Source organism: Bison bison, unplaced genomic scaffold (assembly GCF_000754665.1).
Source record: "Bison bison bison isolate TAMUID 2011002044 unplaced genomic scaffold, Bison_UMD1.0 scf7180017864281, whole genome shotgun sequence".
Taxonomy (NCBI): domain Eukaryota; kingdom Metazoa; phylum Chordata; class Mammalia; order Artiodactyla; family Bovidae; genus Bison; species Bison bison.
In genome coordinates this window covers 278790-295700 of record NW_011494853.1, presented here as the reverse complement: position 1 = coordinate 295700, position 16911 = coordinate 278790, and the positions used below count along the sequence as shown (strand labels likewise).

The 16911-nt window shown below is 37.4% G+C and overlaps 1 protein-coding gene across 2 annotated transcripts in view; it reads left to right on the top strand.

Annotated features, from left to right (window-relative positions):
- Positions 1–10188, top strand: part of RIMKLB (ribosomal modification protein rimK-like family member B) — a 41453-nt gene extending 31265 nt beyond the window's left edge. For both annotated transcript variants that reach the window (XM_010849347.1, XM_010849348.1), the window contains exons 4-6: positions 1159–1245; positions 2451–2654; positions 6241–10188. In XM_010849347.1, coding sequence (XP_010847649.1) covers positions 1159–1245; positions 2451–2654; positions 6241–6704 — 755 coding nt within the window. In that variant the 3' untranslated portion in view covers positions 6705–10188. The remainder of the gene's footprint in view (positions 1–1158; positions 1246–2450; positions 2655–6240) is intronic.
- The last annotated feature ends 6723 nt before the right edge of the window (positions 10189–16911 follow it).

The window sequence follows — 16911 nt, the reverse complement described above, 5'->3', positions numbered from 1 at the left end:
GAACTTTTTCTTAGTCTGATTATTCAGTCAGCCATGCTGGTTTTTTGCAACTACAATCCATTTTTGCTCTTTATCATTTGTTTCTGCTGCTGCTGCTGCTAACTCACTTCAGTTGTGTCTGACTCTGTGCGACCCCATAGACGGCAGCCCACCAGGCTCCCCTGTCCCTGGGATTCTCCAGGCAAGAACACTGGAGTGGGTTGCCATTTCCTTCTCCAATGCATGAAAGTGAAAAGTGAAAGTGAAGTTGTTCAGTTGTTTCCTACCCTCAGCGACCCCATGGACTGCAGCCTTCCAGGCTCCTCCGTCCATGGGATTTTTGGAGTGGGGTGCCATTGCCTTCTCCGATCATTTGTTTCTAGGAAGTATAAACAGAAAGAACAAGATATAACCTGTGGGTTACCTGAAAAGCTCATGGTAGAATGAACTCTAGTTTATAATAGAGAAAAGAAAAATTAATTTGTGTAGTTGATAAGAGCAAGAGCACACACACGCATGCATGTTAGCATTTTTTCAACTTTGGATGAGTCTTCCCCACTGACTCACTCTTCTATTTCTTAATCCAAATAGAATGCTGTATACTAAAGTTGATCTTAGGGCTTCTATTACTTGTGTGGTGGAAGAATAAAGGATGAAAATATGAAAAATAGAACTTCCCTGGGGGTACAGTGGATGAGAATCTGCCTACCATTGCAGGGGACAGGTTCAACTCTTGGTCTGGGAAGATTCCACATGCTGCAGAGTAACTAAGCCTGTGTGACAGCTGCTGAAGCCCATGTGCCTAGAGCTTGTGCTCTGCAACAAGAGAGCCCACAACAATAAGAAGTCCTACAATGAAGAGTGCCCCTCACTTGCTACAACTAGAGAAAGCCCACATGCAGCAGTGAAAATGGAGTGCAACCAAAAATAAAAAATTATAAAAAATGTTAATAAAACTAGGAAACTTTGTTTTAACTTCTTTGATTTGGATATTACAGTGTTTATAGTTTAATAGTTTTTATCCACTTAAAAAGTAGTTTTAAACTGATAGTTAACTGAAGACAAAATTGAGCCATTAAGTTCTTACCTTCTACCTTCTTTGTCTTGCTGACTTTAGATAAAATTTATCATAAAACACCTCTGCTGCTATTCTTAAATTTTATTTTTTGCTCAAACCAGGTGGTCATGAAAATTTTGCTAAAATGATTGATGAAGCAGAAGTACTGGAGTTCCCAATGGTAGTGAAGAATACACGTGGTCATAGAGGTGTGTATGAATTGTTGCTATTATACATAATATTGAAACTATTCTTCAGAACTTCTAAAGAATTGTAGGGAAATTGCTAGGTGTGTGGTACCTCAGACTTGTGGAAGGCTTTTGTGAGTTGTTGAGTTCTGCTGGAAGCTATTTCTGTTCATTAAGTGGTTATCTTGGACATTTTAAGATGCATACTTAATTTAGACTGAGTCTCAAGTTAATGATCTATCTTCCTTTTCAACAGTACAAGGATTCTAGATCACTAACACCATCATCCTCATCCCAATTTATGTTGTTTGAAAACAGTATATAAAATATCTTAATAACTTTGGATTAAGTAATGATTTTTTTAAGGGGTAAAATGATTCATAACTCCAAGTACTTCCAAGCTTTAGTGCCTTGACAGATAACTGGATGAGGGTTCAGCTGGGACTTCAATGCACTATTTCTACCTGACTTCTCCAGTCAGCCAAGAAGTCTCAGGCCTCCTACAGTGACTGCTCCAGTGAACAAAGAATCTGTGTGACTTTTTACACCCTAGCCTCAGAAGTCAGATAGAATTCCTTATTCTGTATTCTGTTGGTTGAAGCAGTTACATCCCCTCCTAGATTCAAGCAATGGGACATAGATTCCCCTTCCTCTTAATGAGAAGACTGTCAGAGTATTTATAACTATGTTTTTTTTTTATTAATTTAAATTTATTTATTTTAATTAGAGGCTAATTACTTTACAATATTGTATTGGTTTTGCCATACATCAACATGAATCTGCCACGGGTGTACACGTGTTCCCAATCCTGAACCCCCCTCCCACCTCCCTCCCCATACCATCCCTCTGGGTCATCCTAGTGCACCAGTTTTAAAAACAGACACTTCTCTTGGCACAAAAGTAGTAATGTACTGCTATCTTACTAAATGCAAATATAGTATCTTAATATTGTATAATATATAAAACATACGTTTTAACTCAGAACAATGTTTTACTGATAAGTGAGGCTAGTATTATTGGCTAACCTGAAGAAATACAATTCACAAGAACCCAGCCTCACAATATATACCGGAATAAATTCTGTTAAGAGATTGGGGAATGCGAGAGTGACCATAGACAACTGATTCTGAGAAAGTAGAATGGGAAACAAGAAGATGTAGGTAGCAGATATCAACTGCATATAGTTTGATGACATACTCATTTCTTACTCTCTTTTTTGGTCACAGGCAAAGCGGTTTTCTTGGCTCGAGATAAGCACCATTTGGCTGATCTAAGTCACCTTATTCGCCATGAAGCTCCATACCTGTTCCAGAAGTATGTTAAAGAATCTCATGGAAGGGATGTACGTGTCATTGTCGTGGGAGGCCGTGTGGTTGGCACCATGTTACGCTGTTCTACAGATGGGAGGATGCAAAGCAACTGCTCATTAGGTAAAAAGCAATGCAGGAGTTTTTCTATGATATAAAGTAGTGTTATTTAAGCTTATTCAATGAGTATTTGTATATAACTCAGATCTTTTTACCTAATAAGTTGCTAAATATATCTTTCACATGTAAATATCATTAATAGACTTAACACGAACATAATTTATGTATGTATAAATTTGCTTTCACCCAGACTCAATTTATAAACCAATTCACACACTTATGAAGTGTCTACCAGTTTCCCTCTTTGGTTTTATATTGAATTGGCCAAAAAGTTCTTTTGGGTTTTTCTGTAAGATGTTACAGAACAACTTTTTTGGCCACCCCAGTATTATTTTCTGTATAATTGAGGTTCATTTAAGCTGTGTCCTAACCTATTTAACCTGTTGGTCCAGATAATATTGCTGATTTTCATTTGTTTAAATGTATATTTTCTGAGATCTTTTATTGTTGAAATGCCTCAGAGCATAGTCTGGGTGTTGTCCTCTTCTCTGTTTATTTTACTTTCTTAGTAATCTTACTTAGCTCGTGGCTTTAAATGCCATTTATATGTTACTGTTCTCAAATTTATCTCTCCAGTTTAGGCATTCTTCTTGAACTTGGGCACACATATGTCACTGCTTGTCAATAGCGCCATATAGATAACTGTTAGAGATTTTCGTCTCAACATGTCCAAAACTGAACTCCCCATCTAACTACTTCTTCCAGTATGTCCCACACACTGTTTTCTCCTTATTGTTTATTGGCAGCTGTATCTTTCGAGTTTAGACTAAATCCTTGGAGTCGTCCTTGATCCCTTCACTAGTGTAAGACTTCATGTCCAGACTCCTTGAAATCTCTACTCTGAAAATGCACCACCTCTTATTCCCTCTCTCCCCAGTGAGAGGATAGAACAGTCTTACTTTCCTTCCTGCTCCCCTCCTCTTGATTCATTTATTCACTGAACAAATATTTTTGAGCATCAAGTACTGTTTTAACAGGATTTTGTATATAACATTGTACAAAACAGACAAAAATTTCTGCTTTCCTGGGCTTTATATTCCATTGTTCTGGTGAAACCATTTAATAGTTTTAGTTCAAGTATGGATTAGAATTTCTTTTATTGAGTTATCTCTTCTGTTTCAAGAATCAAGAGCTTACTTTATCCATTCCTAGGCTGTCTTTATCTATGTACGTTTAATTATACCCATATTGGGGCTTCCCCAGTGGCTCTGTGATAAAGAGACACAGGTCGATCCCTGGGTCAGGAAGATCCCCTGGCGGAGGGCATGGCAACCTACTTCAGTGTTCTTGCCTGGAGAATCCCATGGACAGAGGAGCCTGATGGGCTACAGTCCACGGGGTCCCAAAGAGTCAGACGTGACTGAAGCAACTGGACATGCACACACACATACCCATATTGCAAGAATTATTACTCATCACTCTTTATTCCCCAGCTGCTCCTTCCCATATCTTGAGTTTTTTAGTCATTTGCTGTTAATATCTTTTCTAGATTATTTTCCCTGGATGATGTATGTAAGTGATAGATACCTCAGAGACTGCTTTCTTTTTTAAGAGAGGATGATGTATTGGCTGAGATAGGATCCTGATTGTAAAAGTCTTGCTTCAGTTCTACTGGTTTATAGTTTATGTGTGCATGCTTAATCACGTCTGACTGTTTGTGGACCCATGGACTATAGCTTGCCAGGCTTTTCTGTTCGTGGAATTTTCTAGAGAAGAATACTGGAGTAGGGTGCCATTTCCTACTGTGAGTGATCTTCCCGACCAAGGGATCAAACCTGTGTCTCTTGTGTCTCCTGCATTAACAGGTGGATTCTTTACCACTAGTGGCACCTGGGAAGCCCGCTTTATAGTTCACACTTTTACAACTGAATGTCCAAATCTACTCTGATTGGGCAGCGGGGGTGAAGTGGGGGGGTAGGTAATATATATTCTTTGTAAGTTTTTTGTTTTGTTCTCTTATTTTTGGTTGTTTTACTTGAAAAGCTCAATGTTTTGTCAGGATTTTTTTAGATATGTGTCTCTTCTCAGTCTGTCCAACCTGGATTTTAGTAAGGTGTTTCTATCAGACCTACTCGTTTTAAGCCTCAGGAAAACTCTTCTTTCTTTCTTGGGGAGTTTTTCTGATTCAGTTAGCAAATTTTTTGTTTGTGGCTTCACCTCAGTGTTTTTGTATGTGTTTCAAAATATTTCTTAAGCTAGATTTTCCAAGTTATATGTTATACTCACAAAAGCAACTCTCCTTCATTTCTGCTACGGAAGTTTTTAAGTTGGGTAGTCATTTTTGTTTTAGTTCAGAGAGTTTTTTTGTGCTAAACTTGAACTTAATGCTTTTCTTTTATTCAAATTGTAGGTGGCTTGTTGTTTTTGTTCTTGTTACTCTTCCATCACATCAGAGCTCTGCTCTGGTTATTTGGAGCTTTGCAAATGGTTACAGAGCATTAAAGATCCATCAGTACTGTGGATGCCGAGAAGCAGTCTTTAATTCGTTTACTAGTGTGTCCAGGAAGCCCTCCTATTTCCTGGGCTTCTCTCCCTTACTCTTCCAGCCTCACTGGTGGTGGTGGTGGTGATAGTGGTGGGCAGGTGGGGAGGGGTACCTGAATCCTACTCATGTGTGCAAAAGACTTTTGGTCTTTTCAGGGTCAGGCAATACTCATATAGTAGTGAGGTCAACTTTCCTTCTGTTGAGCTCTTAAAGCCAAGGTTTTGTCAGAGTTCTTTTGCTTTCTGGTCCTTATCTAAAGCTTCCTGAAGCTGGTCACCAAATTAGAAAATCTAGTTCTCATTTTTTTCTCTCAGATACCAGCAAAGAGTTCCCCTACACTCAGCCAACTGCATTAAGTCCCAGGATCCTTTCAGCTTAGGGATGACACATAGAATAGGGGCAGTTGAGCAAGAGAACTGTGTTCCTAGATTCTGTTCTCTGTTGCTGCTGCTGCTGTGTCGCTTCAGTCGTGTCTGACTCTGTGTGACCTTAGAAACGGCAGCCCACCAGGCTCCCCCATCCCTGGGATCTTCCAGGCAAGAACACTGGATTGGGTTGCCATTTCCTTCTCCAGTGCGTGAAAGTGAAAAGTGAAAGTGAAGTTACTCATTTGTGTCTGACTCTCAGCGACCCCATGGACCACAGCCTACCAGGCTCCTCCGTCCATGGGATTTTCCAGGCAAGAGTACTGGAGTGGGTTGCCATCGCCTTCTCCGATTCTCTGTTACGCATCTCTATTATTTTTAGAAATCAAAATCTGGAACTGAGAGAAACCAATAACAATATTAGTTTAACTGTATTTTTGCAAAAGTTCCATGTTATTGCAAGTAAGATAGGCTTTAGTCAAAGTTCATTGTCTTCAGAAAATATAACATATTGAAAAAGTACTCCTCATCAATTTGTTAAGAGACTGGCTTGGAAGAGGATTCCCTAATGAAGGAGTTCTAGACTTCAGAGGCCCAGTTTTACATTAGCATAGCACTTTTGTTTTTGCTGTTGATTTAGAAGATTTTGAAGAGATGGTTAACCTTAACGGGGTTACCTTTAAGGTCCGCTTTAGTTTTACTCCAAAAATGTATCACTTCTTTTTTTTTCTTTTGCCAGGTGGTGTCGGGATGATGTGCTCATTGAGTGAACAAGGGAAGCAGCTAGCTATCCAGGTGTCTAATATCCTAGGAATGGATGTGTGTGGCATTGACCTGTTGATGAAAGACGACGGCTCCTTCTGTGTCTGCGAGGCCAATGCAAATGTAGGTTTCATCGCCTTTGATAAGGCTTGTAATCTAGATGTAGCTGGTATCATTGCGGACTATGCCGCCTCCCTTCTGCCCTCTGGCCGGCTCACCCGGCGTATGTCCCTGCTCTCCGTGGTGTCCACGGCCAGTGAGACTAGTGAGCCGGAGCTGGGTCCCCCAGCCAACACTGCTGTCGACAACATGAGCGCAAGTTCCAGCTCTGTTGACAGCGACCCTGAAACCACCGAGCGAGAGCTGCTCACCAAGCTCCCAGGGGGCCTGTTCAACATGAACCAACTGCTAGCCAATGAAATCAAACTCCTGGTGGAGTGATTCCACCGGTAAATAATTAACCAACAAAACCCTTGTAAAACTTTCTTTTTCTTCTTTCCTTTTTTTCTTTCTTTTTTCTTTTCTTTTTTAAACCAACTTGCAATGCTGTTCATGAAAAATGCTCAGGAAGATGAGAAAATTGAGTTGGAGTAGTTAGGAGGGAAGAAGTGGGAGATAGACATGATCTCTGCTATTTGTTACTTTTATTTACAAATGCTACAGATAGAGAGGCAGAAGAGGTGAGACACAGAAAAATGTCAGGCTCTTGTAGTTACTCTTTTAAGTTACTCAGAAATGTGTAGGCTCTCAGGCCATGAAGATCATAATTTTTTTCATGGTCCCTTTTGTTTTTGTACAGTTGGTACAAATTTCACAGGAGTGTAATTTCATATTGCATTTTAATGGATGAGGTAAACATCCACCTAAATTATAATTTTTTCTGTTTTAAAAATCTGAAAATTCAGCCTATACACTATTAACTAGCAGCTTTATCTTCATATTTACGAAATCCTGAGGGACTCTTTTAGCGACTTTTTTCAACCCTTGATATGGGTGGGAGGGCAACGTGAGTGTGACCCAATAAAAATTTCCTTTAATGACAAAATTGGCATGTTTGCATGATAAAAGGGAAATGAACAGTATTGCAATGTCTGGCACACAAAATAACATTTACTCCATTGTAGATAAAATTGCACTAGTTAAAAATATGTGCATTGACTTGTATTTGTTAGTGTTTTAGCCTTTTTTGAAAGACATATGCTCTGTTAATGTTGCATTTTTTTTAATACATGCTAGTCTTAACATTCCCTGATCTATGCCTGCATCTTTAACAATGGCCAAAGTGAAGAAAATGCTACCTTTTTTGTTAACAAGACACTGACTTGAAACATGTGCATTTAAGCCTTTTATTTTTTCCTTTTTTCTTTTGGTGGTTGGGCATTTAAAGAATAAGGACAAGGAAAAATATTTTGGGGGGGGGGCAAATCAAGGGCCTATAAGTTCCTGACTATAAAACTGAAGTGATTCCATCATTATTTATTTGCATTTTTCACATTTTAAGAGGGTGTTGTTTGTGTGTGCATGTGTGTGCATGTGCTTGCACACGCATGCATGTTTATGTGTTTGCTTTTTGTTTACACCAACCAATCAAAAAGAATAGATACTAGAAAATGGAGCATGATGGGAAACACAGTTTTACTTAAAAAAAAAAAAAAACAGTCAAGTTGTTTTCATAACTGTACTCTGCTGGGTAGAGGTACTCACCTGAAGATATGAGGAGAATAGATGCTTTTTAGGCTTTTGTGTATATGTGTGTTGTTTGCTTTTTTTCTTTGATTCTAGACTGTCCAGTGTATGATTTATTCAAGGCTACATGCTTTCCCTCTGCTTCTTGCTGTGCATTTTTTCCTGTTACACATAGATTTTGCGGTGGGGTAGACTGAACATTTTTTGTTTGGGGACTTAGCAGTCTCTTATAGCCCTAGTCTGAAGCCTTCAATATTCTCTTTATATTTCTTTATTTCTGAATTCATAAAAGCCCCCAAACTGCATATAATATGAGCCTTTAAACATGGGAAACTATTCCAACGAATGGTTTGGAAGGTGTGTTAAGAAGTAGAGATGATCCAGAGTTCAACGTAATTTTTTTAAGCAGCAAGTTCCACCTCCCTACAATCCTCTGAAGCTTTTTACCCAAGTCCTTTCTTGCCTCTCCAGTGCTTTTTTTCCTTCAGATGGACCTTAAACATAATTTCTTGGACACTTACTAGAGAGACTTCGAGGCAATAAGATCAGTATTAACCAGTTCTAACAGAGGTTTGATCATGCTTATTGTACAGTTTTTCCCCCATTTAAAAAAAAAAAAAGAATGTAATAAAATTTGTTTTCTTTTCCATAGAATTAAATAATATTAAAATAGAGTGAAAGGTTGATTGTTGACAAATAGAATAGTACCTCTAATCTGTGCAGTGTCTCATTTCACCTTAGTAAAAGATGTATAAGAGGAGTTTCTGGTTTACTTTAGGATATTCTAATCTCATCTAAAAGAATTTGACTTGTACCAGGTTATCGTGGGACATATTGTGGCATATATAAGTACCTCTGGCTCACTTGGTACTTGTTTTACTGAATGACCGTACTTTGGAAGATGCACACTATTTGGGATAGAGAACTGAAAAGGGAGAACATTTAATTAAATCATAATTCATACATGTATAGAGACCATCTGGTTGCCACATAGATTATGACACATATACTTGGAATAGTTACATATCACATGTATGTAGGTCAGTGAATTTTAAAACACAAGTAGAATACCCTCTCTATTTGATGAAAAACTCAAGGTTTCTGTTGGATGGGATAAGGCACCAGGAAAGATACAGGTTTAGCCTTGTAAAAAATTATCAAATTGACCAACTACATTAGAAAAAATATCTGAGATTATTTCACTGTTACTTTTGCTCACTGTCCATCTTTTGTGCATTCACACTCTATTAAAACATAGCCTTACCAACCTACTTCTAGATCATACACTCATATGTTAGAATGAGAAGGGCAAGGATGGTCATCTTAGAGTTAAAGAACACAAATGTCCTCTTGAATTCTCTCAAAAAAGTAAAGACTATGAACAAACCATACTGGAAGAACCCAAATAAACCAGCCCAGATATTTAAGTGAAAGTTAAATATATTTTCATATTGTTTAGTAAATTTCTTAAAATCTTTATTGCTATTATGAGAGTTAAAAATGTGTATTAACTAAATATGTATAGTTGTTATCATGCAAAAATCTGAATTATTGTAAAACTATTATATATTGTTAAAATTGTAATTCTGAATTGTATTTAAACATAATTCTTTCTGATATTGCTTTTATGTCACCCATGATGAAAAGCGGACTATATATATATACACAAACATACAGATATGAACTATTCCATTTAAAAGTTTTAATAGTTATTTTCTTTTGATTGGTCATTTCTGCTGGCTTTAACTCCACTGAACTTTGAAATATTTCTGTATATGCTATCAAATAAGAAAACATCCTGGAATATTTAGGAAAAAAATCCATTGAGAGACTTGTTTTCATCAACCACTTTATCAGACTTTTGAGAAGGTATTGAAGACATTGAAAGAAGTCATTGACTTTCACCATCATCTCTTCTTTTTCTCAAGAAGAAAACAAGGAAAAAGAAATTCTCTTCCTTCAATGAATCCCCAGTTTGGGGTCTGGGGCGCTTAGAGACATTGTGAAATCCAATCTTGTGTTACATTTTTCTCCTGGCTCACTCACTCTTTTTGAGAAGGTTTATGGGCTATATGGCTGGTGAGACACGATCCCCTCCTAAGAAAATGTAGGTGCTCAGACAGGTAACCTCTGCTGCTACTGTTTTTATTTGTTTGTTTGTTTGTTTAATTTCTTTTAAAATTTGTTTTTGTTGTACTAGGATATTTTTTAATGTAATATATTGCAGGATTTATAACGAGGTACTGCTTTCTTTCTTTCTTTCTTTTTTTTTTTTTCTTAAAAAACAAAACAAAACAAAATTTCATTTAAGATACATTTAGGCGCCTTTGAAGCTTGGATTTTGGAATGTTTCAGTAGTGGACAGAAATCTGCTGTTGGAATCTCCTAGTCTTTCAGGTTTAATTTGAAATGTTTTTAGTTTTGTTTTGGATTTTTGTGTGATATTTTATTTCCTTTATACCAATTGCCCTTTTGCCATGCTGTTTTGGGGTGGCTGCCTAACTCTAGTGACAGTTCTTTCTACATTAACGAAAATGTGGTGTTTTAAATTCCATAATGTTTTGCATTTTTTAAATTGTTTTTAAAGAAATATTCTAACTGCTTGCACTATTACTGTTCTTTGCCAGCCTTTTCAGGAGCCAAAAAAACAAAAACAAACAAACAAAAAAATACCCAGAGAAAAAACTTTCCTTCTTCCCCCTTCCTGATGATGAGTGAGAAGTATTGAGAACTTTCGGGGTCAGTGCCCTTCTAAACTCCCCTTCCCCCAATAATGCAGCTGTAGAGTGAATGGTAAATGCAGCGGTTTGGATTCAGGCACAACCCCAGCCTGCTGGCAGGTAATTTGATTCTCCTTTTTTTTTCCATCACAAGGCTAACCTTACTTTCTTTTTAAAAGTTCCTTTCTTTATGTACTTTGAAGGCACCCATGGGTTTGTAATTACTTTTGTTTTAAAAAACAATGTGTAAATTCATCTAGCAAATAATTTACTTATAGAAAAACCTTTGGGGGTAAAGTTTGAATTAGTTGGGATGAACTCAGAACTTTGGGGATTTGCTTTAGCCATTTAGATCTTTCCGTTTCTTGCATATACGTCTATGATTATTTCAGAGTGTGACTTTTTTGGCTTTGTTTTTGTTTTGGGTTTGTATGTTTCTTCCATTGTGCTACTCTGGCTTAAGCTTTTTCAGAGGTTGGTGTTCCGAATACACAGTGAGCTCACAGTATAAAGACATCAATTAGGAGTTGACAGGTATGGAAAACTAGAGTTTTGAAAAGGTAAAATTAGGTTCTAGGTTATATATATGGTAAAAACTCACCATAGCCCTCAGTTGACCTTAGTAGTGCTTCTCTTTCTCTGACTTCATTATAAAAGTGAAAGGTAATGAGACCAAGATAATAGAGCGTGTTTATTTCAGGAGCAGCATGATTTCAGAACAAATGATTTTAGTGTTTCTGAAACACTAGTTCTCACAAAGAGGTAGATGTCAGCAGACATCATAAAGTAATAGTTTAAACATTCAAAAAGTTATAGGTTGAATAGATTGGAGGGCACATCTGAAGCACAAGATCTTGAAGCAATTTATTAATTCCATGAAGTAAAGTTAGTGGCAGAAATAGGAATATAACTTAGCCATTTTAACATCCTTCCTGTTAGTTAATATACTATCCCCTCCTCTGTCTATCCCAGTCCACCTATCCTTTTCCTTCTTTTCCCTGTCCTTCCTGAAGTTTTAGCTCTAATATGAGTTTTGGGAGATAATCCTCTATCTGATAGGTAGGATTTTAGTGGCAGAAGTCAGGACCTTTCCAAACTTCTCTTTGGATGTCCTATCCAAGAAGACTGTTAAGTCTGATAACCCTCCAGGTTAGTGAATAGGGAATCCTGGCTTGTAATGTGGTTTCTACTGCTAAAGGCATATAATAAGTTACTAACTTGTGCTTCAGTTCACTCCTGTGAGGTAGGGATAATCATTCCCGTAGCATCTAAAGATTTAAAATATTTACCTCTTGAACTGAAATTTACTAACCAAGGAATCCCACTGCACTCCTGCAGTAATTTATGATGTATACTAAATAGGCTTGAATGGAAGGACCTTGTTCTGTTGCTGATAAGAATGGCCAGCGTTAGAGTGTATGCACTGTGTGATTACTTCGAACGTGGAGGATTTGTGAACCTCCATTCCGCTGCCTTCCCAACTTCCCCCTCCCTGAAGATCACTTACATGTTAAGAATGATTATTTTCAGATTTACCATATTCAAACTATATTAGATGGTCCTTATATAGCGTATATACCTGGCTGCTGTTGTGTGGTTTGGGAACATGAGGGGTGGGGTGAATTGTTGTTGTTTTAGGTTTCAGTCAGACAGCCATCCCTGTGCCCCAGTTCCCAGAAGCACAGCAGGCCTCTAGAAGCATCCGTGGGAACGGCGCAGTCCTGACATCAGCAACTCTCCTGCTCAGGCTCATCCCATATACAGAGGTCAAAGGGTGGGGCTTGAGATGGGGGAAGGAATGAAAAAGCAGAAACAATGTCACTGCAGTGCCACTGTTGACCAGCCTTTCTTTAGTGCTTATGTCAGTGTTTGCTTTATTTTTTTTAAGTTGACCAAAAAAGATTTTACTTCGGGAGTAAAGGTAGTGGGAGGGTGGAACAAAAACATGCCATTTTTACTAGTTCATTATTATCACTAGCTCATTCTTGCATATTGTTCTTCAGTAGCTAATAAAGAATAAATGAAACCTAGACCTCAGTAATAAGGAGAATGCGAATACAAGTGAATCTCAGGATACTAAAAAAGAGAAAAAGCATTTTTGTGGTATTAATTTCCAGTTCTACAACAGTTATTATATTTGTCACTGTGTCTCCCTTTTTTTGCCCTAATTCTTCTATGTATGTTTACAGTATGAGAAAATGTGCCTTTTTTTTTTTTTTTTGGTGGTCAGTCCTTTTAAAAAGACCTAATGAAATTACTACTCTTTTGCAAAAAAATATACACCCATTGCTTATATGGGCATACAAATGCTACCCTATTTTAAATGTAGGTGGCGTATGTGTTCGTGTTTTAATGTATTCAGAGCCATTGGGCAATAAGCAGTCCAGAACATTGAAAACTCAAGCAGGTAAAGCACCTAACACCCTTAGTTTCTAGAATTACTTTTAAAAACTCCTTTATTGCTGCATCTTCCATGAGTCTTTTGGTAGTCTCTGAACTTAAAATTTGCAGGAGTTGTAGACTACCTAGTCAAAATGTTAAGTTATGCATTTATTATTTGTAGGGACAGGTGAAGAAGAAAAGTTAACAGACAAGAAATGGCTCCTTGAGATGGCAACTGCTGAGTGTCTGAATCTCTCCCCCTCCCCCTCCCCCAGCTCAGCATGAACATTGATCATACCTGTTTTGATTTTCTGTGATTGGGATTTTTGTTGTTTTAACTTTTGGCGGGGAGGTTTCAGGGAAACAGGAAGTTCATGCACATGTGAAAATATGAAATGTTAAACAAAGGAAGCTTTCTCTTTAATGTGACTATTAAGCGAGAACCTTTTCTATATACTCTTCTGCTGCAGCAGAGAAATAAACTGGTAGGTGGCAGCAGAAGAAAGAATTCTTCAGATTGATGGCTACTGGCAGTCTGCATAGGAGAAGAGAGAGAAGGTGACATACCATGTCCAGCAACAGGGCAGAAATGGAAACAGGACTGCAGTTGCTGATCTTGACTCTAAAATGGTAAGTTAATTTCAGGAATGTGTTTTCAGTCTGATACCAGTGTTCCATAAATTACTGTGGTGTGTAACCATGAATGGCTATAAATTTTTGATGTAGAATGAATTTGTCCTAGACTACTATCATTCTTTAAATTAGGGGAGAAAAATAACAATATTTGTAAAATTAGAGATTTCCAGTATATTGATACATGTAAATTTTTTTTATCTCAACTTTATTGAGGTATAAGTGACAGATAAAATTTTAAGAAAGTGTACAACGTGGTCATTTGATACTTATTGTGAAAAGATTTCCCCCATCAAGTTACTAACATATTCCATATGGGATCTTTGATGATGGTAAAAATTTATGCTATCTCATAGTAAATATAACCTCTGATTTTTAGGGGGAGCATTAGGGGGATAACTACAGAAGTTATGTAATTGTCAAGTTTGGGGCCGAAAATGATCTTGCCATCTCTTTCCTTTCTAGTCCCATTTCCTTATCACTGTCTGCCCATCAGTCCCTTCTGCACATCCGCCTTCTCTCTTGCTTATTTGGATCTTCCTTCCCTCTCCTCTTTCTCTGGTTGTGCTTCCACTGGTTTGGTATTTCTCCTACCTCTGTCTGTCCGTGTTTCTCTTTCTCACTCAGTCCCTGTGGATTTTACTTCATCTCCCCTCTGGCCTACCTTTGTTTCTGTTCTGGGAAACAAAACAATCTGCAACAAAGATAGAACATTATATTCTGAATTTCTTTTTCTGACAGATTTCTAGGCTAGTAATGGAAGAAGTAGATAGTTAAGTAGACTGACTGTGTATACTTGGAATAAAGGATTTACAGTAACATGAAGCTGAAGTAACTGATATCATCATTTAAATACATGGTGAATTTTCTGTTTTTTAAAAATGGTATAAAAAGTCACCTATTAAAAATCGATTAATGCTAAACACAGCTTTACATATATTAGAATGGAACATAAGAATACATGGCTTCAGTTAATAAGATTATAGTTTCTAAATTTTTAAAAAGAGTTCTGTCACATTTTGGTTAGTATATGAAGATGTCAGTGCTTTAGAGATGAAAAAAAATCAACACCTTGGATCTTAATCAGAGCCAAAATTTATTGCTCATTGAATAACTTACAGAAAATGTAGTCTGGAGCACTAGAGGAAGAACCTTTTAAGTTTAATTTTGTTTGTTCAGGCATTTTGTTGCAGTAACTTTTTGTGATATTTTTTCTCTTCTTGGTGCTGACTAAAATAAAACACTGTTGTCTATACGATAGGATTGTTAGGGAGTAATATTACTGACACATTTTTTGTGTAACTGTTATTTATAACTTAATATAAAATTCAGTGTCTAAAATTAGGTTGATTTTTGTAAGATAGCACATATCTCTCTAAAGTGAAGTCGCTCAGTCGTGTCTGACTCTTCACAATCTCATGGACTGTAGCCTACCAGGCTCCTTTGTCCATGGAATTTTCCAGGCAAGAGTACTGGAGTGTGTTGCCATTCCCTTCTCCAGGGGATCTTCCCGACCTATGGATTGAACCTAGGTCTCCCGAACTGTAGGCAGACCTTATAAGCCACCAGGGAAGCCCATATCTCTATAGTACAGTTTAAATCAGTCATTAGAAAAATATGCTTACTTGATGTCTAACTGAAATAAGTCACAAAACTCCAGGGACAAAAACAAAATTTTGGCTGTGGTATTGGCAACATCTTGAAAAAAATAGATAAAATAATGGACCTATAAGTGAACTGTTGATTGCAGAGAAAAAATTCCAGGAAATAAGAATAGTTTATCCTGAAGAAGAGTCAAGTAAATTTGAGAAGTAAGAATGATATACCTTAGACCTTTTGTCAGTTGAGATCACCAAGGTAAAATGTGGTGGTTACAAAAAGATATGGTTATGGTTTTTGGCAGCAGTCTAGACAATTTACTTGGAGAAGGCGATGGCACCCCACTCCAGTACTCTTGTCTGGAAAATCTCATGGATGGAGGAGCCTGGTAGGCTGCAGTCCATGGGGTCGCTAAGAGTCGGACACGACTAAGTGACTTCACTTTTCACTTTTCACTTTCATGCATTGGAGAAGGAAATTGCAGCCCACTCCAATGTTCTTGTCTGGAGCATCCCAGGGACGGGGGAGCCTGGTGGGCTGCCATCTGTGGGGTCTCACAGAGTCGGACACGACTGAAAGTGACTTAGCAGCAGACAATTTACTATTTTTTATTGTTACATTAGCTACTCTGTGTATCTTCTTTTTCTTTTTTCTCATCCTATTTATAGATACTATTTAAATCTGTGGTTTGAGTGAGCTGTATGTGTTTTTGCCCTCTAGGTTCTTTTGGTCTCACAGAATGGATGAAGATTGATCTTGACTGGATACTTTTTCAAATGGAGGATAGAAGTAACACAAAACAAGGCAACAGTAGCTCTCCAGTGTTTAGTTCAATGTGCTTTATTTCTAAAATAAAAACACCAGAACTGGGAATGAAACAGCATGGGGTGTAATTCATTCTTCTGTCAGTTATCCCTGCCCACTGCATTTTGTGTGAATTCACTTGAGTCCGTATTTCTAGGTTTGTTCCACATGGGTCATTCCTTGTTTCTCTTCTTCACTTTTTGCAAGCTGAAACTCCTTGGTTCTTGACAGACTGATCTCTGTATAATATATTCTGATATGGTTATTACTTTTGGCAGAAAGACAGACACTAAAATATGTATTATGTGGAATTTCTCCTACCCCTTTCATCTCAGTATATCTGTCCATGCTGAATAATTGTTGCCATGTTTTTGTCTCTGAAGAAGTGCAGCCTTTTCCCTATTATTCTGACAAGGCTCTGGCACACACCTGTCATAGCACTGCTCACTACGTTTTAATCTTGTGACTGGAGACCATGTCTGACCTAGTTTATTTAAACTGTAGGGGATCTGATAACATACGTGTATACACAGAGGCAGCTATCATACTTTTGGTAAAGAATGGCCTTTGTATTTGATACAAATTCTGATTTCATTACTTACTGTTTACATGGCCTTTGTTTGATAAGTTACCTGCAAGCCATAAAGGAGTGTTTATAAGAAAAATGGAAATAATTGTACTTGCTTTACTAGATTAATGTCTAAGTAGTAGCTAAACTATAATACATGTATAATTCTTAGCATATAGTTGAGTATTTAATAAATACTGTCCTTGAATTCTGTAAATTTTGGTTATTGAAATCTTATTCAAGACCTGCTGAATCT